This window comes from Dendrobates tinctorius, unplaced genomic scaffold, assembly GCF_039654945.1.
Source record: "Dendrobates tinctorius isolate UK_male_01 unplaced genomic scaffold, ASM3965494v1 ptg000548l, whole genome shotgun sequence".
NCBI classification, from domain to species: domain Eukaryota; kingdom Metazoa; phylum Chordata; class Amphibia; order Anura; family Dendrobatidae; genus Dendrobates; species Dendrobates tinctorius.
The window spans coordinates 640979-665642 of NW_027362206.1; the positions used below are offsets into that span (position 1 = coordinate 640979).

At 47.6% G+C, this 24664-nt stretch overlaps 1 protein-coding gene across 2 annotated transcripts in view; it reads right to left on the reverse strand.

Annotated features, from left to right (window-relative positions):
- LOC141078375 (T-cell differentiation antigen CD6-like) overlaps positions 1–24664 on the reverse strand; it is a 199385-nt gene that overhangs the window by 44407 nt on the left and 130314 nt on the right. For both annotated transcript variants that reach the window (XM_073565123.1, XM_073565122.1), the window contains exons 10-11: positions 15120–15200; positions 13486–13554 (exon numbers count right to left, since the gene is read on the reverse strand). In XM_073565123.1, coding sequence (XP_073421224.1) covers positions 13486–13554; positions 15120–15200 — 150 coding nt within the window. The remainder of the gene's footprint in view (positions 1–13485; positions 13555–15119; positions 15201–24664) is intronic.

Consider the following 24664-nt stretch of genomic DNA (forward strand, 5'->3'; position numbering starts at 1 on the left):
ATGTGCTGTCTTCCTCATGGCCAGACTCCATGGCTGTGGGTGGTGTTTCTGCTGCTGCCATTGCTGCTGCTGCTGCTGCATCTATTGGGCGGCTGTTGAATAAAGAGAAACAAAGGGCCAATGAATATCTTGATATTCCATAGCCCTAGTTTGGAGGAATGGGGGATTTGATAATTACCGTCTCTCATCTGCTGCTGGACTCCCCTCCCGCTGTTCAGCATGCTGCTCCATTTGGGGTGGTGCTGATGGTGCTGCTGCTGCAGATGTCTGCTGCCTTCTCCTGCTCCTGGTTCTTGGCTTGGGTGGCATGTTGGGTGTGGCTGAGGGTCCCATTGTCTTGCTTTTATATATGTCCTGTGGGCAGAGCTACTGAGCATGCTCAGACCAAAGAAACCGGATCCGGCGCATTGCGGCGCTCATAGGCTTTCATTGTATGAAAAAGCCGGACGCGCCGGATCCGGCGTGTCCGCCTTTTTCGACGGATACAAAAAACGTTACAGTCAACGTTTTTTCCAGACGCCGGATTGCGTCACATTGCCGGATCCGGCGAAAATCGGATGAAACGCATGGCCATCCGGCTCGATCCGGCTCTAATGCAAGTCAATGGGGGGGAAACCGGATCCGGCATTGCATTTCGACGGATCCGGTTTTAGTCAAAAGCGCCGGATCGCGCCTGAAGCAGAAAACCTGATGTGTGAAAGAGGCCTTAGGATCCTGTCAGCGCCGGAAAGTAAAGATGCACAGGACCTGAGGACACTGAAGTTAGCAAGCTGGCACAGGAACTATGGTCATGTGACTGCAAGGGGGAGGGGCTTAGCAAAAGTCAGGCAAAACGGAGGTCACACACAGTACAGGCAAACGAGGCACAGGAGGGACAAACAGACGGGTGGTCAGACAAAGCCAAAGGTCATACACACGAGGGCGACGTGGTACCAAGGGGACAAGCAGAGAGAAGTCGGGTCACAAGCAGAGAGTCATACACAAGAGGTAGCGCAGTGCAAGAGGGACAGGCAGAACTCGTAACAGGGACAGAACCGGATCAAAACCAAACAAGCAAGCAAGATATCAGGCACAAGGCGCACGTACGCACAAGGTCAACTAACTCAGCCGAGGGCAGGAGTATAACTGACACTGGACCTAGGTCCAGTGAGCATTAAATAGCCGCCCTCTGCCAGAGAGAGGCGGAACAATTAACCCCCAGTCTGATCAGGACGGGCCAAAGCGACAGCCCCGTCCTGGATCATGACAGTACCCTCCTCTCAATGGGGGGCCACCGGACCCCCAGGTTTCTCAGGATACTTGGCGTGAAAGGCCTGGACCAACCGATCCGCATGAACCGATCGAGCAGCAACCCACGACCGTTCTTCAGGACCGTAGTCTTTCCAATGTACCAGATATTGAAGAGCACGACAGACCAACCTGGAGTCGACAATTCGTGCCACCTTGTACTCCGACTGCCCGTCTACCAAAACCGGTGGCGGGGAAGCTGATGATCCCTCCCCACCGGACCTCACAGGTTTCAAAAGGGCCCTATGGAAAACATTTGGGATCCGCAGAGATGGCGGGAGACGCAACCGAAAAGCCACCGGGACCTATGAACTTGGGTCCAAGCTTCGCAGAGGGGACCTTGAGCCTTATATTCTTGGTGGATAACCATACCTTATCCCCAACCTGAAACACTGGTCCCGCGGATCGTTTTTTGTCTGCAAAAAATTTAAATTTATCCTGAGCCTTCGTAATGTTACTCTGGACCTCCTGCCATACCTCCCCCAACCGCTGGATCGTCTCATCCGCCCCAGGACACCCAGAATTCAAACGGGAAAATTCTCCAAAATGTGGATGAAGCCCATAGTTGCAGAAAAAGGGAGATGTACCTGTAGACTGGTTAATGCAGTTGTTAAATGCAAACTCGGCCAAAGGTAACACAGAACACCAATCATCCTGTCGGGCTGAGGTCAAGCAATGCAGAATTTGCTCCAGAGACTGATTGGTCTGCTCGGTCTGCCCATTAGACTCTGGATGATAAGCGGATGAAAAGGACAGACCAATACCCAACCTCTTACAAAAAGCCCTACAACATCTGGAAACAAATTGCACTCCTCTATCAGACACCACATTCAAGGGTACCCGATGCAACCGCACCACATGCTCAACAAACAATCTGGACAATGTTTCCGCATTAGGTAAAGCTGCCAAAGGTACAAAATGTGCCTGCTTACTAAACCTGTCCACCACAACCCAAACAACGGTATTACCCTTGGAGGGGGGAAGGTTGGTGATGAAATCCATGGACAAATGGGTCCATGGTCTCTCAGGAATTGGCAGTGGTACCAATTCCCCGGCCGGCCGGTTATGGGGGGTTTTTGCACGGGCACAAACATCACATGCAGATACATATTCCCCAACATCAGAGGCTAAAGAAGACCACCAGAATACTCTAGCAATGGCCGTCCGGGTCGCCGAGATCCCTGGATGTCCACCTAGAACTGAGTCATGGAACTCTCGGAGGACCTTGAGACGAAACTGAGCTGGCACGAAAAGTTTATCCACCGGCTTAGCCGGAGGTGCAAGAGACTGGGCTTCCCGAATCTCCCATTCCAACATGTTAGAAACACCTGCCACCACCACCCCAGGCTGAAGAATGGAGGATGGAGGTTCCGGCGGGGACACCGGATCTAGACTGCGTGACAAGGCATCAGCTCTGACATTTTTGGATCCTGGCCGAAAAGTGATCGAGAAGTTGAATTGGGAAAAAAAAAGTGACCATCTAGCCTGTCTGGGAGTCAACCTTTTGGCTGACTCAATGTAAGCTAGGTGTTTGTGGTTTGCAATTACAGTTATAGGATGGACAGCCCCCTCCAAAAAATGCCTCCATTCTTCAAAGGCCAACTTTACGGCCAGAAGTTCTCAATTCCCAACATCATAGTTTCTCTCCGCAGGAGAGAATTTCTTCGAGAAAAAGGCGCAAGGTCTCAAATTGGTCAAAGTGGTGGGTCCCTGGGACAATACCGCCCCCACCCCCCCTTCTGAGGCGTCTACCTCGACAATAAATGGTTCAGATGGGTCCGGTTGAATAAGAACCGGGGCAGACATGAAACATTTTTTCAAAAACTGAAACGCCCCCTTTTGAGTCATGTCTGTGAGGGGTTTAACCACCTGTGAGAACCCCCTTATAAATTTACGATAATAATTGGCGAACCCTAGGAAACGCTGCAGAGCCTTCAAATCACAAGGTTGAACACACTCGACAATGGCCTGCACCTTATTAGGATCCATGCGATACCCTTCAGCAGACACAATGAACCCCAGAAATGACAGTTCTTGAACAAAAAATAAACATTTTTCAAGTCTACCAAAGAGACAGTTCTCCCGGAGCCTTTGGAGAACTGCCCGAACATGACCAATGTGAGCCTGTTTATCAGGAGAGTAGATCAGTATGTCATCCAAATATACCACCATAAAACGTCCAATAAAATCAGAGAACATGTAGTTTATGAAATTTTGGAAGAGTGCTGGCGCATTGGTCAGACCGAAAGGCATGACCAAATTTTCAAACAACCCTTCAGTAGTGAGAAAAGCAGTTTTCCACTCATCTCCGTCCCGGACTCTGATAAGGTTATACGCTCCCCGTAGATCTAGTTTCAAAAACCACTTAGTTCCGGACAATTGGTTGTATAAATCAGGAATAAGTGGAAGGGGATACGTATTCCTCACAGTTATCTTATTTAACTTACGAAAATCGAGGCATGGGCGTAAACCACCGTCTTTTTTCTTTACAAAGAAGAACCCCGCCGCCACGGGAGAAACAGAAGGACGAATGTGTCCCTTACGGAGACTCTCGGAACAAACCCTGGAGGGCAGCATCATTCCAGCAGACCTCAGCAGCCCAGCGTCTGAACTCTGAACAAAACCACTCGGCTGAGTGTTTCCCCTGGCACACACTCATTACCATGTCCTCAGCCATACGTATCCGATCAGGCTCATCATAAATATGCCCCAGGGCCTCAAAAAATGCATCCACAGTCATACGCTCAGGGGCCGTGGTCAGAAGGGAGAAAGCCCAAGCCTGTGGAGCCTCCCTTAAAGAGACATAATGACCCCCACCCTCTGGCTTTCACTCCCAGACGAGTGTGGTCTCAAAGAAAAAAAACGCTTACATCCCTCCTTGAAAACTCTGAATTCCTTTTTATCTCCAGAAAAGGTATCTGGTAACTTAACCGGAGACTCTGGGGAAATTAATGTAACCTCCCGAGCCCCCGATGAAAAAACCCCCTGCACAGTGTCAGCGATCCGCTGCTGAGACTGAGCCAGGACTCGTTCTCCAAGGAGTTTCTGAGACATCAGAGTTAGGTGCTTTACCTGCTCAGAAAGAGCGTGCACAGGATCCATCACATACACAGGGGAAGGGGAGCAGATAAAAAAAAAATGGTAATGGTCAGTTATAATGTCAGGATCCTGACAGCGCCGGCGTACAGCCCTCGCTGAGCAGGGACTCACCAGTGCTGTAGGGGTCCCGAGGACAGTAACAGCTGGAAAGTACAGACGCACAGGACCTGAACGCTGAAGTATTAGCAAGTAGGCACGGGACCTAAGGTCATGTGACCACAAGGGGCGGGGCTTAGTGTCCTGCTTACTGAGAAGGAAGAACACTCAGAGTCGGGCAAACCAGAGATCATACACAATACGGGCGAACGAGGTACAGGAGGGACAAGCAGATGGGAGGTCAGACGAAGCCAAAGGTCATACACAAGAGGGCGGTGCGGCACAAAAGGGACGAGCAGAGAGCAGTCGAGTCACAAGCAGAGGGTCATACACGAGAGGACGGTGCGGTACAAGAGGGTCAGGCAGAACTCGTAACAGGGACAGAACCAGATCACAACCAAACAAGCAACAAGTTATTAGGCACAAGGCACACGTATAAAAGAGATCACTTAACTTAACTCAACCGAGGGCAGGAGTATAACTGACACCGGACCCAGGTCCAGTGAGCATTAAATAGCCGCCCTCTGCCAGAGAGAGGCAGAAACAATTAAACTCCTGTCTGACCAGGACGGGCCAAAGCAAAACCCCATCCTGGATCATGACACATAGACTAGGGGAGGTAATCTGCTGGATCTGGTCCTGTCACATAGACCAGGGGAGGTAATCTGCTGGATCTGGTCCTGTTACATAGACCAGGGGAGGTAATCTGCTGGATCTGGTCCTGTCACATAGACCAGGGGAGGTAATCTGCTGGATCTGGTTCTGTCACATAGACCAGGGGAGGAAATCTGCTGGATCTGGTCCTGTCACATAGACCAGGGGAGGTAATATGCTGGATCTGGTTCTGTCAAATAGACTAGATACAGTGTAAGGGTTCTAGGGAGAAACCCGAAGTGGACCCTTTGGGTCGCGGCTCCAGAGCCCCCAAGGACGAGTGGACCAGGTGAAGAGCACCCCCTATACAGGGAGTGTTAGGGACAGGCCCAAAGGGGTTGTAACCACGACAGCCGGAGCCAAAGGGGCGACTTAGGGCAACACAGGAAAGGTAGAGTGGAAGACCGGGAGAAAGGACCAAATACAGATATGAGCTGGGAAGTACCAGAGGCAGAGGAGTATGGAAGGCAAGACGGACCAGAAGGACCTGGGCTTGCAGGGACTTGATGTTGCAAGAGAGGAAGGACAGCAATGAGTGAGGTGCAGGGAGATGGGGGTACAGCCAGGAGGACACAGGGGACCAATGGACCAACAGAGACAACACAGAGCAGACTGGTATGCATTGGGACACAAGGCAGGCAGGGAAGACAGGGGTACTGGGCAAGCAGGAACGACAGACACAGGACTGGCAGGCAGGGAAGAGACACAGGACAGAGGCTGAGACACAGGACAGGCAGGCAGGACAGAGACACTGGATAAGCAGGAACGACAGAGACACAGGACTGGCAGGCAAGGCAAAGGCACAGGACAGAGGCTGAGACACAGGGCCTGAAAACAAAGAAGGATAATAGCAGAGGATGATAGTGCCACAACGTTAGTTAAACAGGTGTCTTACCGGTGCCGACACCGAGCAGAAATACCCGGTGGGCGCCGCCATGATGGGGCGGGACCACCGGGTCACGACCTCCCAGAAGGCTGAGCAGCGAGGGAAGCGCGACCGCACATGCATGAGCCGCCAACGCGCCGCGACCCCGAGAAAACAGGCGGGGAGCGGCATGGGACCATGTCAAGGACGCGCCGGGGGGCGGAGACAGAAGGGTGAGGGACAGAGGACGTGACAGTACCCCTTCCCTTACTCCTTCTTTTTAAGGCTGGAAAGGAACCTCCTCATGATACGAGGAGCATTGATGTTCTCCCGGGGTTCCCATGATCTCTCCTCAGGACCGAATCCTTTCCAATCAATCAGGAAAAAGATCCTTCCCTTGACTGTTTTCCTAGCCAGAATATCTTTTACATCAAAGATATTATCAGAAATGCTTGGTTGGGGGGAGCGAGAAGGAGATGAGTGAAATCGATTAAACACGGTGGGTTTGAGGAGCGACACATGGAAAGCATTGGGGATCCGCAGCGAGGCTGGCAATTTCAATTTGTAGGCCACGTCATTGATGTGACTTAGGATCTCAAAGGGATCAATGTAGCGTGGACCAAGTTTATGAGAGGGGATTTTAAGTCTAACATAATGTGAGGCTAGCCACACCTTATCGCCCGGAAGATATGGAGGGGCGTCTAGGCGTACCTCTTCATCCTGCTGCTAGCTTTTTCAAGAGCCTCTTTAATCTCCTCCCAAATTTTAGAGAATTTCAAGGACAGGGAGTCCGCTGCCGGTACACCCGAGGTGGAGGAAACGAGAAGAGGGATGCCGGGATGTTGCCCGAAGACCACAAAAAAGGGAGACTTGGAAGAGGATTCACTGTTGTGATTGTTATAGGCGAACTCTGCCCATGGAAGAAGGGAGACCCAATCATTTTGGTGAGCATTGGAGAAGTGCCGAAGGTAGGATGTTAGAGCTTGATTGACTCGCTCCACTTGACCATTGGACTGTGGATAGGCTGAGGAGAAGTCTAGGGTTACCTTCATTAGTCCGCAGAGGGCTCTCCAAAAACTGGAGGTAAATTGAACCCCTCGGTCTGACACGATATGCTGTGGGAAGCTGTGAAGTCGGAAGACATGAAGCAAGAAAATCTTCGCCAGCTCAGGGGCAGAAGGCAGTCCAGGCAATGGAATGAAGTGGGCCACCTTGGAAAACCGATCCACGACCACCAAGATAACGGTACAGTTTGAGGAAAGAGGTAAATCAGTGACGAAGTCCATAGCAATATGGCTCCAAGGAACTGAACGCACTGGCAGCGGAGCGGATGCAGGAGCCCAGTATGTAGCTGCCTGGGGATCTTGTTTCTGGCACAGGATGAGCAGGAAGCAGTGAATTCCAAGACGTCTTGGCGAAGACATGGCCACCAATAATGGTGAGAGATAAGAGAGAGAGTCTTCTTGACTCCAGCATGTCCGGCAATCTTGGAGGAATGCCCCAAACGCAAGACTCTCACCCTGTCACTGTCCAACACAAAGGTTTTGCCAGGTGGTAGGGTGATTAGGCTTAGAGGAGCCATGGTGACAATCCTAGCTGGGTCGATGATATGAGCTGGGCTCTCCTCTATGTCCACTGGCTGGAACGACCTTGATAGGGCATCAGCTTTGATGTTCTTATTACCAGGTCTAAAGTGGAGTTAGAAGTCGAAACGTCCAAATTACAAGGACCACCTGGCTTGCCGAGGGTTGAGCCTTTGGGCTGACTGAATGTAGGCCAAATTCTTGTGGTCACTGGTCAGTAAATATGACAAAAGGATGAACAGCCCCTTCAAGAAGGTAATGCCATTCCTCTAAAGCCAGTTTTATAGCCAGGAGCTCTCTGTCCCTAATGAAGTAATTGAGTTTGGGAGAGGAAAGGCTTTAGAGAAGAATCTGCAGGTGACCAACTGACCAAAGGGAGATTTTTGCAAAAGAACTGCTCCGGCTCCAACAGATGATGTGTCGACCTCGAGGATAAATGGCCTTTTGGCGTCCGGTCGATGGAGCACTGGGGCCGTAGCAAATTCTTGTCTCAGAGCCTGGAAAGCATTCTCAGCCTTCGAGGACCAGTGATTGGGGTTGACCCCCTTGCGAACAAGGGCAGAAATTGGTTTGGTCAAGGAGGAGAAATGTGGGATAAATTGCCTATAATAATTGGCGAAGCCGAGGAAACGGATTGCTTTCACTCCAACGGGACGTGGCCAGTTGACAACAGCGGATACTTTCTCGGGATCCATCTTCAGGTCAGACTTCGAGACAATATAACCAAGAAAAGGCAAAGAAGACTGCTCGAAGATGCACTTCTCCAACTTAGCGAAAAGATGATTCTCTCTTAAACGTTGTAAGACTTGACGAACGTCTCGTCGGTGGGCAGATAGATCCGGGGAAAAGATGAGGATGTCATCTAGATAGACCACGACACTGGAGTAGAGGTGGTCCCGGAAGATATAATTTACGAATTCTTGGAATACCGCAGGAGCGTTGCAGAGGCCAAACGGCATAACCAAATACTCATAGTGACCGTCACGTGTGTTGAATGCGGTCTTCCACTCATCCCCAGCGCAAATTCGGACCAGGTTATAGGCTCCTCGAAGGGCAAGTTTGGTAAATATTCACGCTCCCCTCAGGTGGTCAAAGAACTCTGGGATAAGTGGCAATGGGTATTTGTTCTTCACCGTAATGTTGCTCAGGCCTCTGTTGTCGATACATGGACGAAGGGAACCATCCTTCTTCTTTATGAAGAAGAAACCTGCGCCAGCAGGAGAAGAAGATTTCCAAATGAAGCCTCTGGCAAGGTTTTCCTGAACATACTCTGACATGGCTTGAGTTTCCGCAGGCGAGAGAGAATAGATTCTTCCTCTAGGAGGAACGGCACCAGGGATGAGGTCAATAGGGCAGTCGTATTGTGGGTGCGGAGGAAGGGTCTCGGCCTCCTTCTTGTCAAAGACATCCAAGCAAGTTCAGAAAAGAGCGACCAGAATGGTGACCGGTCTGCAAACCCTGTCTTATGAGGAAAGGTTGCAGGATTTGGGAATGTTTAGTTTGCAAAAGAGAAGACTGAGAGGAGACTTAATAGCTGTCTACAAATATCTAAAGGGCTGTCACATTGTAGAAGGATCAACTTTATTCTCATTTGCACAAGGAAAGACTAGAAGCAATGGGATGAAACTGAATGGGAGGAGACACAGATTAGATATTAGAAAAAACTTTTTGACAGTTAGAGTGATCAATGAGTGGAACAGGCTGCCACGAGAAGTGGTGAGTTCTCCTTCAATGGAAGTCTTCAAACAGAGGCTGGACAGACATCTGACTGGGATGATTTAGCGAATCCTGCTTTGAGCAGGGGGTTGGACCAGATGGCCCAGGAGGTCCCTTCCAACTCTACGATTCTATGATTCTATGATTCTATGGATCTGTAAACGGAGGGCAACCCGGAGGGAACAGAGAGGGGACGGGGAACACCTATGGGATGCACCGGCAGCAGACACCACACCTGGCAGGACTCCCCCCAGTGCAAAATATTACCATTATGCCAGTCCAAGGTGGGTTCATGAGTCCGCAACCAAGGAAGCCCGAGAAGGAGTGGATGAGAGATGCCAGCTAAAACATAAAATGCAATTCTCTTTTGTGCAGGGCCCCCACTTGGAGGTCCTTCCTGCGTAACCTGAGTAATGGTCTCCTGCAAGGGTTTGCCATCCACAGATGCGAGTATCCGAGGATTTTCCAAGGACCTCACAGGGACTGAAAATTTAATGACCTCCTCGAGTCTAATAAAATTCCCCGCTGCACCCGAATCTACATAGGCTACCAAAGAAAAACGTTTACCACCGACATGCAGCAAGACAGACAGAGTGAGGGGTAGAGAGGTTTCACATACACCTAGGAAGGCCTCTCTTACTTGACCTAGGCGGAGGAGTTTTCCCGATGTTCTGGACAGGCTCGGAGCAGATGGGAGGCACTCAAACAATAGAAGCAAAGACCCTGGGTGCGTCTCTCCTTACGACGTTGCTCAGATAGTTTAAGTCGATCCGCTTGCATCAGCTCAGGTGCACAGGCAGAAGTGGACATCCCAGGTCGTGGGCTGGGATGTCTGCAGGTGGACGGAGAAGGACGAGAAAGCCTTCTCTCATGGGCACTCACCTGAAAACGAAGGTCAATTTGAGTAGCTAGAGAAATTAGATCTTCCAAAGCTGTTGGGGTGTCGCGACCTGCTAACTCATCTTTTATTCGCCCTGAAAGACCCCACCTGAAGGCTCCCACCAGTGCCTCGTTATTCCAGCCCAAATCTGAAGACAGGGTATGAAACCGGATGTCATACTGGCCGACAGGGACCCCTGGTGGAGGTTGAACAGAGACTCAGTAGTAGAGGCCAGATGACCTGGCTCATCGAATACTCGATGAAAGGTCTCCAGGAAGGTTGACAGCTGAGAGACCACAGGGTCATCATGCTCCCAGAGAGGGTTAACCCATGCCAGAGTGTCCCCCTCCATGTGGGAAACCATGAAGGACACCTTGGCTCGATCAGTGGGTTATTGCAGAGGCAGTAGTTCAAAGTGGAGGTGACGGATTCAGGAAACCCCAACACAGTTTGTGGTCACCATTGAACCGAGGTGGTTTTGCCAAACGGGGAGGTGGGTGGGAAGCCAAATCTGGAGAAGGTATCGAGGCGGCCGACTGCAAGGAGAGAAACCAGTCATCCACCAAGGCCATATAAATAAGAATATGGGCCTGGGTGTCTCGCTGCTGGGCCAGCTCCTGTTGCAGGCTGGCCAGCTGAGGGGTATTCCCCGGAACAGAGGTCTGGAGCGCGGCGAGTCGGGAGTCTATAGATTTCACAAAGGACATAATACGCTTTTGATTCTCCCGCAAGTAGACAAACTCCTTGTGGGCAGCCGAGGCTCCGGCGGGAACCATGGCCTGTTTAAACTGTAAGGGTTCTAGGGAGAAACCCGAAAGTGGACCCTCTGTGTCGCGGCTCCAGAGCCCCCGAGGGTGAGCGGACCAGGTGAAGACCACCCCCTATACAGGGAATGTTAGGGACAGGCCCAAAGGGGTTGTAACCACGACAGCCGGAGCCAAAGTAGCGACTTAGGGCAACACAGGAAAGGTAGAGTGGAAGACCAGGAGAAAGGACCAAGTACAGATATGAGCCGGGAAGTACCAGAGGCAGATGAGTACGGGAGGCAAGACGGACCAGGAGGACCTGGGCTGGCAGGGACTTGATGCTGCAAGAGAAGAAGGACAGTAATGAATGAATTGCAGGGAGATGGGGGTACGGCCAGGAGGACACATGGGACCAACGGAATTAAGAGACGGACACAGAGCAGACTGGTATGGATTGGGACACAAGGCAGGTAGAGAAGACAGAGGTACTGGGCAAGCAGGAACGACAGACACAGGACTGGCAGGCAGGGCAGAGACACAGGACAGAGGCTGAGACACAGGACAGGCAGGCAGGACAAAGGCACACGACAGAGGCTGAGACACAGGGCCTGAGAACAAAGAGGAACGCTAAGCAGAGGATGCTAGTGCCACAGCGTTAGTTAAACAGGTGTCTTACCGATGCGGACGGCGAGCAGAAATACCCGGTGGGCGCCGCCATGATGGGGCGGGACCACTGGGTCACGACCTCCCAGAAGGCTAAGCATCGAGGGAAGCGCGACCGCACATGCGTGAGCCGCCGACACGTCGCGACCCCAGAGAAGACAGGCGGGGAGCGGCATGGGACCATGTTGGGGACGCGCCGGGGGGCGGAGATAGACGGGTGAGGGACCGAAGACGTGACATTCAAATCTACAGGTCAGGGAGCATTTGGGAAGCAGTGACCATAACATGGTAAGTTTCAATGCAATTTTCAATCAAACATTCAAAAAGGGAAATGCTAAAACCTGGAACTTTAAGAAAGCGGATTTCAACAAATTAAGGAAAAAGCTTAATCATATAGACTGGGACAATGTCATGATAACTGGGGATACCGAACATAAGTGGGGCATGTTTAAAGAAATAACACTAGAATCCAGCAGAAAACTTACACCCTCTGGTAATAAAATGTCAAGGAATAAAAAGAAACCACTATGGATGAACAGGAGAGTACAAAGTTTAATAAGACAAAAACAAAGAGCATTCAAAATCGTGAAAGCTGAAAATACTGAAATAGAATTTCCGGAGTATAAAGATCTAAATAAGAAATGGAAAAAAGAAATCAAGCTACAAAGTTATCTACAGAGAAACAAATCGCCAACGACATTAAAATGAATCCCAAAATGTTTCAAACCAATGTGAATAAAAAATAATACTTGGCACTCAACTTCAAAAAGGAATCCAGTGACACTTTAATGTAGTCCATATAGCATAACAAATCCGTTTCGGTCATATACAGACCTTCATCAGTCCGACTGCTATAGAAGAGGAAAGGATATGCGCTTAGGAACATAAGGTCCTCTCCCCACTCACCAGCGGTCTTTGGTGACCACGTTTGGGGCACTACTCCCGTTCCATTTACAGCATCCCATATGTTCCAGGTGTTCTGCTAATGCATCGACGTCTGCTTATCCTTTCCTCTCCTATAGCAGTCAGACTGATGAAGGTCTGTGTATGACTGAAACGGTTTTGTTATGTTATATGGACTGCATTAAAGTGTCTACTGGATTCCTTTTAGAAGTTGAGTGTCAAGTTTTATTTTTCTTGATCAATTAATGTGACGTTCCTGAAATTAGATTTTGCTGAGTTTTTGATGTTGCAGATTTTCTGCACCATTTCTGCACAAATTAAGTAAAACAGGTTACTGGCATTTTTTAAAATACGCAGCGTATAAAGCTCACCAAAAACTCCTCTTAGGAAGGCAGCCTTAGTCTCTGCTCTTTCTGAGATTTCTGCTCCAGTGGATGTTCCCATCAATACCGGCAGCTTTCTTTGAATAACTGTCCATACACGGACAGCTGTCAGTCACCGATAGGACCAACATTTCCAGAAAGAGCATAGATTTAAATGATGAAATCCCAGGAGGTCATAGTGAATGTCACAAACAATATATCCGCCTCCGCAGGACGTCATGTCAGCAGATTGGACGCCACATTCATGGTGACAGGTTCCTCTTTATTTTGCGCTGTGAACGGTCTGCAGTACATCAGAGCACAGAGTTGCTTCTTGTTCACACAGGACAATGTGCTACAGAGAACAATGATCTTTTATGCAGCACAAAAGTTCAATCTATGCAACCAAACAAGCATTTGCGGGTAATTATGCAGTGTAAATGGAGCCCTACTTTGCAGCATTATTTCCACAGCACTGAAGATTATAAGGAAGTCTCATGGTGACACTTGATAGGACCCTCATACGTTGTAGCCTTCCTCGGTGCTGTGCTCTGTACATTTATCAGCGATCTCCCCAACTCCTGTCACAAATATCTGAGGGTAACTCAGATCACTACCATGATATACTCACCAACTTGTTGTCTGTAATTTTCATACCAGTTCTGCTCCTCTGAAGATGTGCTGGATGAGGACGCTGAACCTAGAAACGAAAATAGATGGGATACTGGTGAGAGGCAGGTGACTGCCATTCTGAGTGGCGAAAAGCAGGTGAACATGGCACTGAGTGGTGAGGAGCAGGTGAACATGGCACTGAGTGGTGAGGAGCAGGTGAACATGGCTTTGAGTGGTCAAGAGCAGGTGAATTTGTTGCTAGTTGTTGCGGAGTAGGTGAACATGGCGGTGAGTGGTCAAGAGCAGGTGAACATGATGCTGAGTGGTCAGGAGCAGGTGAACATGATGCTGAGTGGTCATGAGCAGTTGAACATGGTGCTCCGTGGTCAGGAGCAGGTGAACATGGAGGTGAGTGGTTAGGAGCACGTGAACAATGGTGCTGAGTGGTCAGGAGCAGGTGAACATGGCACTGAGTGGTCAGGAGCAGGTGAACATGGCACTGAGTGGTCAACAGCAGTTGAACATGGCACTGAGTGGTCATGAGCAGTTGAACATGGTGCTCAGTGGTCAGGAGCAGGTGTACATGGCAATGAGTGGTCAACAGCAGGGGAACATGACGCTGAGTGGTCAGGAGCAGATGAACATGGCACTGAGTGGTCAAGAGCAGATGAACATGGCACTGAGTGGTCAAGAGCAGGTGGACATGGCACTGAGTGGTCAGGACCAGTTGAACATGATGCTGAGTTGTCGAGCAGTTGAACATGGCACTAAGTGATTAGGAGCAGGTGAACATGGTCCTGAGTGGTCTGGAGCAGGTGAACATGGTGCTGAGTGGTGAGAAACAGCTGAACATGGCGCTGAGTGGTGAGAATCAGCTGACCACCATGCTGGTTGGTACGGAGCAGATCAACATGATGCTGCGTGGTCAGGAGCATGTGAGCAAAATGCAAATTGGTGTGGAGCAGGTGAACATGGCATGGAGTGGTCAGCAGCAGGTGAACATGGCACTGAGTCCTCAGGGGCAGGTAAACATGGCACTGAATTATCAGGAGCAGGTGAGCCTGGTGCTGAGTGGTCAGGAGAAGGTGATCATGGCATTGAGTATTCAGGAGCAGATAAACATGACGCTAAGTGGTCAGGAGCAGATGAACATGGCGCTAAGTGGTCAGGAGCAGATGAACATGGCGCTAAGTGGTCAGGAGCAGGTGAACATGGCGCTAAGTGGTCAGGAGCAGATGAACAAGGCGCTAAGTGGTCAGGAGCAGGTGAACATGATGCGGAGAGGTCAGGAGAAGGTGAATATGTCGCTGAGTGGTTAGAAGCAGGTGCCCACCATGTATAGTGATACGTAGCAGGTGAACATGGAGGTGAGTGGTCAGGAGCAGGTGAACAATGGTGCTGATTGATCAGGAGCAGGAGAACATGGCCCTGAATGATCAGAAGCAGGTGAACATGGCGCTGAGTGGTCAAGAGCATGTGAATATGGCATCAAGTTGTCAGAAGCATGTGAGCATGGTGCTGAGAGGTCATAAGGAGGTGAACATCATGCATAGTGATGCGGAGCAGGTGAATATGGCGCTGAATGGTGAGAAGCAGGTGCGTGGTAATAAGGTGACAATTTCTACTGCATAGACATGTGACTGTTAATCTTACGTGGCCTCCTATGATGGTCTGGGTCACAACGTTTGGCTGTCGCTGCTGCTTGCATCTCATTTTGTTGTTTTGGAACAGAATCTACAAAAAAGATTTTTAAAAACAAAGTACATAAAAGTTTAGATCTTTTGATACCTGAATAGTGAGTAATATTGTTAAATATATTGTAAAGATTCTCAGGTTTGAATATCAAGCACCGGATCATACATGTACAGTACATATACAGATACTGGCCGGTGACCGGATCATACATGTACATATACAGATACTGGCCGGTGACCGGATCATACATGTACATATACAGATACTGGCCGGTGACCGGATCATACATGTAGATATACAGATACTGGCCGGTGACCGGACATTATTTGTACATATACACATACTGGCCGGTGTCCGGATCATACATTCTACATATACAGATACTGGCCGGTGACCGGATCATACATGTACATATACAGATACTGGCCGGTGACCGGATCATACATGTACATATACAGATACTGGCCGGTGACCGGGTCATACATGTACATATACAGATACTGGCCGGTGACCGGATCATGCATGTACATATACACATACTAGCCGGTGTCCGCATCATACATGTACATATACAGATACTGGCCAGTGACCAGATCATACATGTACATATACAGATACTGGCCGGTGACTGAATCATACATATACATATGCAGATACTAGCCGGTGTCCGGATCATACATGTACATATACAGGTACAGGCCGGTGACCGGATCATACATGTACATATACAGGTACTGGCCGGTGACCGGATCATACATGTACATATACAGGTACAGGCCGGTGACCGGATCATACATGTGCATATACAGGTACTGGCCGGTGACCGGATCATACATGTACATATACAGATACTGGCTGGTGTCTGGATCATACATGTACATATACAGATACTGGCCGGTGTCTGGATCACACATGTACATGTAAAGATAATGGCCGGGGACCGGATCATACATGTACATATACAGGTACAGGCCGGTGACCGGATCATACATGTATATATACAGGTACTGGCCGGTGACCGGATCATACATGTACATATACAGATACTGGCTGGTGTCTGGATCATACATGTACATATACAGATACTGCCCGGTGTCCGGATCATACATGTACATATACAGGTACAGGCCGGTGACCGGATCATACATGTACATATACAGGTACTGGCCGGTGACCGGATCATACATGTACATATACAGATACTGGCCGGTGACCGGATCATACATGTACATATACAGGTACTGGCCGGTGACCGGATCATACATGTACATATACAAGTACTGGCCAGTGACCGAATCATACATGTACCTATACAGATACTTGCCAGTGTCCGGATCATACATGTACATATACAGATAATGGCCGGTGACCAGATCATTCATGTACATATACAGTACAGATACTGGCCGGTGACCGGATCATACATGTACATATACTGGCCAGTGACTGGGTCATACATGTACATATACTGGCCGGTGACCGGATCATACATGTACATATACAGATACTAGCCGGTGACCGGATCATACATGTACATATACAGGTACTGGCCGGTGAACGGATCATACATGTACATATACAGATACTAGCCGGTGTCCAGATCATACATGTACATATACAGATACTAGCCGGTGTCTGGATCATACATGTACATATGCAGATACTGCCCGGTGACCGGATCATACATGTACATATACTGGCCGGTGACCGGGTGATACATGTACATATACTGGACGGTGACCGGATCATACATGTACATATACAGATACTAGCCGGTGACCGGATCATACATGTACATATACAGATACTGGCCAGTGACCGGATCATTCATGTACATATACAGATACTGCCCGGTGACCGGATCATACATGTACATATACTGGCCGGTGACCGGGTGATACATGTACATATACTGGACGGTGACCGGATCATACATGTACATATACAGATACTAGCCGGTGACCGGATCATACATGTACATATACAGATACTGACCAGTGACCGGATCATTCATGTACATATACAGATACTGGCCTGTGACCGGATCATACATGTACATATACAGGTACAGGCCGGTGACCGGATCATACATATACATATGCAGATACTAGCCGGTGTCCGGATCATACATGTACATATACAGGTACTGGCCGGTGACCGGATCATACATGTACATATACAGGTACAGGCCGGTGACCGGATCATACATGTACATATACAGGTACTGGCCGGTGATCGGATCATACATGTACATATACAGGTACTGGCCGGTGACCGGATCATACATGTACATATACAGGTACTGGCCGGTGACCGGATCATACATGTACATATACAGGTACTGGCCGGTGACCGGATCATACAGTTGTGGCCAAAAGTATTGACACCCCTGCAATTCTGTCAGTTTCTTCCTGAAAATGATTGCAAACACAAATTCTTTGGTATTATTATCTTCATTTAATTTGTCTTAAATGAAAAAACACAAAAGAGAATGAAGCAAAAAGCAAAACATTGATCATTTCACACAAAACTCCAAAAATGGGCCAGACAAAAGTATTGGCACCCTCAGCCTAATACTTGGTTGCACAACCTTTAGCCAAAATAACTGCGACCAACCACTTCCGGTAACCATCAATGAGTTTCTTACAATGCTCTGCTGGAATTTTAGACCATTCTTCTTTGGCAAACTCCTCCAGGTCCCTGATATTTGAAGGGTGACTTCTCCAAACTGCCATTTTTAGATCTCTCCACAGGTGTTCTATGGGATTCAGGTCTGGACTCATTGCTGGCCACCTTAGAAGTCTCCAGTGCTTTCTCTCAAACCATTTTCTAGTGCTTTTTGAAGTGTGTTTTGGGTCATTGTCCTGCTGGAAGACCCATGACCTCTGAGGGAGACCCAGCTTTCACACACTGGGCCCTACATTATGCTGCAAAATTTGTTGGTAGTCTTCTGACTTCATAATGCCATGCACACGGTCAAGCAGTCCAGTGCCAGAGGCAGCAAAGCATGCCCAAAATATCAGGGAACCTCTGCCATGTTTGACTGTAGGGACCGTGTTCTTTTCTTTGAATGCCTCTTTTTTTCTCCTGTAAACTCTATGTTGATGCCTTTGCCCAAAAAGCTCTACTTTTGTCTCATCTGACCATAGAACATTCTTCCAAAACGTTTTAGGCTTTTTCAGGTAAGTTTTGGCAAACTCCAGCCTGGCTTTTTTATGTCTCAGGGTAAGAAGTGGCGTCTTCCTGGGTCTCCTACCATACAGTCCCTTTTCATTCAGACGCCGACGTATAGTACGGGTTGACACTGCTGTACCCTCGGACTGCAGGGTAGCTTGAACTTGTTTGGCTGTTAGTCGAGGTTCTTTATCCAACATCCGCACAATCTTGCGTTGAAATCTCTTGTCAATTTTTCGCTTCCGTCCACATCTAGGGAGGTTAGCCACAGTGCCATGGGCTTTACACTTCTTGATGACACTGCGCACGGTAGACACAGGAACATTTAGGTCTTTGGAGATGGACTTGTAGCCTTGAGATTGCTCATGCTTCCTCACAATTTGGTTTCTCAAGTCCTCAGACAGTTCTTTAGTCTTCTTTCTTTTCTCCATGCTCAGTGTGGTACACACAAGGACACAGGACAGAGGTGGAGTCAACTTTAATCCATGTCAACTGGCTGCAAGTGTGATTTAGTTATTGCCAACACCTGTTAGGTGCCACAGATAAGTTACAGGTGCTGTTAATTACACAAATTAGAGAAGCATCACATGATTTTTTGAACAGTGCCAATACTTTTGTCCACCCTCTTTTTTATGTTTGGTGTGGAATTATATCCAATTTGGCTTTAGGACAATTCTTTTTGTGTTTTTTCATTTCAGACAAATTAAATGAAGATAATAATACCAAAGAATTTGTGTTTGCAATCATTTTCAGGAAGAAACTGAGTATTATCTGACAGAATTGCAGGCGTGTCAATACTTTTGGCCACAACTGTACATGTACATATACAGATACTAGCCGGTGTCTGGATCATACATGTACATATACAGGTACTGGCCAGTGACCGGATCATACATGTACATATACAGATACTGGCCGGTGTCTGGATCATAAATGTACATATACAGATACTGGCCGGTGTCCGGATCATACATGTATATATACAGGTACAGGCCGGTGACCGGATCATACATGTACATATACAGGTACTGGCCGGTGACCGGATCATACATGTACATATACAAGTACTGGCCAGTGACCGAATCATACATGTACCTATACAGATACTGGCCGGTGTCCGGATCATACATGTACATATACAGATAATGGCCGGTGACCGGATCATTCATGTACATATACAGTACAGATACTGGCCGGTGACCGGATCATACATGTACAGTGGGGCAAAAAAGTATTTAGTCAGTCAGCAATAGTGCAAGTTCCACCACTTAAAAAGATGATATGTGTCTGTAATTTACATCATAGGTAGACCTCAACTATGGGAGACAAACTGAGAAAAAAAAATCCAGAAAATCACATTGTCTGGTTTTTTTTCATTTTATTTGCATATTATGGTGGAAAATAAGTATTTGGTCAGAAACAAAATTTCATCTCAATACTTTGTGATATATCCTTTGTTGGCAACGACAGAGGTCAAACGTTTTCTGTAAGTCTTCACAAGGTTGCCACACACTGTTGTTGCTATGTTGGCCCATTCCTCCATGCAGATCTCCTCTAGAGCAGTGATGTCTTTGGCTTTTCGCTTGGCAACACGGACTTTCAACTCCCTCCAAAGGTTTTCTATAGGGTTGAGATCTGGAGACTGGCTAGGCCACTCCAGGACCTTGAAATGCTTCTTACGAAGCCACTCCTTCGTTGCCCTGGCGGTGTGCTTTGGATCATTGTCATGTTGAAAGACCCAGCCACGTTTCATCTTCAATGCCCTTGCTGATGGAAGGAGGTTTGCACTCAAAATCTCACGATACCTGGCCCCATTCATTCTTTCATGTACCCGGATCAGTTGTCCTGGCCCCTTTGCAGAGAAACAGCCCCAAAGCATGATATTTCCACCACCATGCTTTACAGTAGGTATGGTGTTTGATGGATGCAACTCAGTATTCTTTTTCCTCCAAACCACGACAAGTTGTGTTTCTACCAAACAGTTCCAGTTTGGTTTCATCAGACCATAGGACATTCTCCCAAAACTCCTCTGGATCATCCAAATGCTCTCTAGCAAACTTCAGACGGGCCCGGACATGTACAGGCTTAAGCAGTGGGACACGTCTGGCACTGCAGGATCTGAGTCCATGGTGGCGTAGTGTGTTACTTATGGTAGGCCTTGTTACATTGGTCCCAGCTCTCTGCAGTTCATTCACTAGGTCCCCCCGCGTGGTTCTGGGATTTTTGCTCACCGTTCTTGTGATCATTCTGACCCCACGGGGTGGGATTTTGCGTGGAGCACCAGATCGAGGGAGATTATCAGTGGTCTTGTATGTCTTCCATTTTCTAATTATTGCTCCCACAGTTGATTTCTTCACTCCAAGCTGGTTGGCTATTGCAGATTCAGTCTTCCCAGCCTGGTGCAGGGCTACAATTTTGTTTCTGGTGTCCTTTGACAGCTCTTTGGTCTTCACCATAGTGGAGTTTGGAGTCAGACTGTTTGAGGGTGTGCACAAGTGTCTTTTTATACTGATAACAAGTTTAAACAGGTGCCATTACTACAGGTAATGAGTGGAGGAAAGAGGAGACTCTTAAAGAAGAAGTTACAGGTCTGTGAGAGCCAGAAATCTTGACTGCTTGTTTCTGACCAAATACTTATTTTCCACCATAATATGCAAATAAAATGAAAAAAAAACAGACAATGTGATTTTCTGGATTTTTTTTTTCTCAGTTTGTCTCCCATAGTTGAGGTCTACCTATGATGTAAATTACAGACGCCTCTCATCTTTTTAAGTGGTGGAACTTGCACTATTGCTGACTGACTAAATACTTTTTTGCCCCACTGTACATATACAGATACTGGCCGGTGACCGGGTCATACATGTACATATACAGATACAGGCCGGTGACCGGATCATACATGTACATATACAGGTACAGGCCGGTGACCGGACCATACATATACATATGCAGATACTAGCCGGTGTCCGGATCATACATGTACATATACAGATAATTTATAATAGCAACGGTACAGAGCCGCATCCTAAATATATTATATATCATTCCTCATAGGTGTCACTCTGTTTGGAAAAAATAGAATCAATCGCTGATGTATACACCAAGAATTGTGGAAACCACAGTAAAAATTGCGACCATTGATCCATAATAATAAAATTACTTCTCTTTATTGAATTGTAAATAGGACAGGACAAAAAATGGGGAACTGTGCAAGGAACAAACAAAAAGTGCAATAGTATAAGTGCTCATACAAGCAGAACCCGCCCCAGTCAGCCTGAACCATCATATACCAAGATAGATGCATATATTTCCTGTGTTAATGTTCCATATGAGGAGCATTATATATCTTGCATAAAGAGGGAAACACTGCCCATCAACTATCACACAGGATAAATCTGTGCACTATCACAAAAGAAGGTAACTAGAGGGGTTAACAAATAAACAATACTACCCTCGGGCCATATAAACCATGTCTTACATCTATGGAAAGACGGAGGATGGTGCAGCAAACAATGCCCGAATTGCACCGGCAGGCAATTACCCGCCCTAGGGGTACGAGCGGTCCGCCCGGTCATCCTTGAGCCTCATTAAGGTAACGGTTTGGGTCCTTATTTTCTTAGGGCGGGTAATTGCCTGCCGGTGCAATTCGGGCATTGTTTGCTGCACCATCCTCCGTCTTTCCATAGATGTAAGACATGGTTTATATGGCCCGAGGGTAGTATTGTTTATTTGTTAACCCCTCTAGTTACCTTCTTTTGTGATAGTGCACAGATTTATCCTGTGTGATAGTTGATGGGCAGTGTTTCCCTCTTTATGCAAGATATATAATGCTCCTCATATGGAACATTAACACAGGAAATATATGCATCTATCTTGGTATATGATGGTTCAGGCTGACTGGGGCGGGTTCTGCTTGTATGAGCACTTATACTATTGCACTTTTTGTTTGTTCCTTGCACAGTTCCCCATTTTTTGTCCTGTCCTATTTACAATTCAATAAAGAGAAGTAATTTTATTATTATGGATCAATGGTCGCAATGTACATATACAGGTACAGGCCGGTGACCGGATCATACATATACATATACAGGTACTGGCCGGTGACCGGATCATACATGTACATATACAGATACTGGCCGGTGTCCGGATCATACATGTACATATACAGGTACTGCCCGGCATCCGGATCATACATGTACATATACAGGTACAGGCCGGTGACCGGATCATACATGTACATATACAGGTACTGGCCAGTGACCGGATCATACATGTACATATACAGATACTGGCCGGTGTCTGGATCATAAATGTACATATACAGATACTGGCCGGTGTCCGGATCATACATGTACATATACAGGTACAGGCCGGTGACCGGATCATTCATGTACATATACAGTACAGATACTGGCCGGTGACCGGATCATACATGTACATATACTGGCCGGTGACCGGGTCATACATGTACATATACTGGCCGGTGACCGGATCATACATGTACATATACAGATACTAGCCGGTGACCGGATCATACATGTACATATACAGGTACTGGCAGGTGACCGGATCATACATGTACATATACAGATACTAGCCGGTGTCCGGATCATACATGTACATATACAGATACTAGCCAGTGTCTAGATCATACATGTACATATACAGATACTGGCCAGTGACCGGATCATTCATGTACATATACAGATACTGCCCGGTGACCGGATCATACATGTACATATACTGGCCGGTGACCGGGTCATACATGTACATATACTGGATGGTGACCGGATCATACATGTACATATACAGATACTAGCCGGTGACCGGATCATACATGTACATATACAGATATTGGCCAGTGACCGGATCATTCATGTACATATACAGATACTGGCCGGTGACCGGATTATACATGTACATATACTGGCCGGTGACCGGGTCATACATGTACATATACTGGCCGGTGACCGGATCATACATGTACATATACAGATACTAGCCGGTGACCGGATCATACATGTACATATACAGGTACTGGCCGGTGACCGGATCATACATGTACATATACAGATACTAGCCGGTGTCCGGATCATACATGTACATATACAGATACTAGCCGATGTCTGGATCATACATGTACATATACAGATACTGGCCAGTGACCGGATCATTCATGTACATATACAGATACTGGCCGGTGACTGGATCATACATGTACATATACTGGCCGGTGACCGGGTCATACATGTATATATACTGGCCGGTGACCGGATCATACATGTACATATACAGATACTAGCCGGTGTCCGGATCATACATGTACATATACAGATACTAGCCGGTGTCTGGATCATACATGTACATATACAGATACTGGCCGGTGACCGGATCATACATGTACATATACAGATACTGGCCAGTGACCGGATCATTCATGTACATATACAGATACTGGCCGGTGACTGGATCATACATGTACATATACTGGCCGGTGACCGGGTCATACATGTACATATACTGGCCGGTGACCGGATCATACATGTACATATACAGATACTAGCCGGTGACCGGATCATACATGTACATATACAGGTACTGGCCGGTGACCGGATCATACATGTACATATACAGATACTAGCCGGTGTCCGGATCATACATGTACATATACAGATACTAGCCGGTGTCCGGATCATACATGTACATATACAGATACTGGCCGGTGACTGGATCATACATGTACATATACTGGCCGGTGACCGGGTCATACATGTACATATACTGGACGGTGACCGGATCATACATGTACATATACAGATACTAGCCGGTGACCGGATCATACATGTACATATACAGATACTGGCCGATGACCGAATCATACTTATACATATACAGGTACTGGCTGGTGACCGGATCATACATGTACATATACAGATACTGGCCGGTGACCGGATCATACATGTACATATATTGGCCGGTGACCGGATCATACATGTACATATTCAGATACTGGCCAGGGACCGGATCACACATGTACATATACAGATACTGGCCGGTGACCGGATCATGCATGAACATATACTGGCTGGTGACCGGGTCATGCATGTACATATAAAGGCCGGTGACCGGATCATACATGTACATATACACATACTGGCCAGTGACCGGATCATACATGAACATATACAGATACTGGCTGGTGACCGGATCATACATGTACATATACAGATACTGGCCGGTGACCGGATCATACTTGTACATATAAAGATACTGGATGGTGACCAGATCATACTTGTACATATAAAGATACTGGCCAGTGACCGGATCAT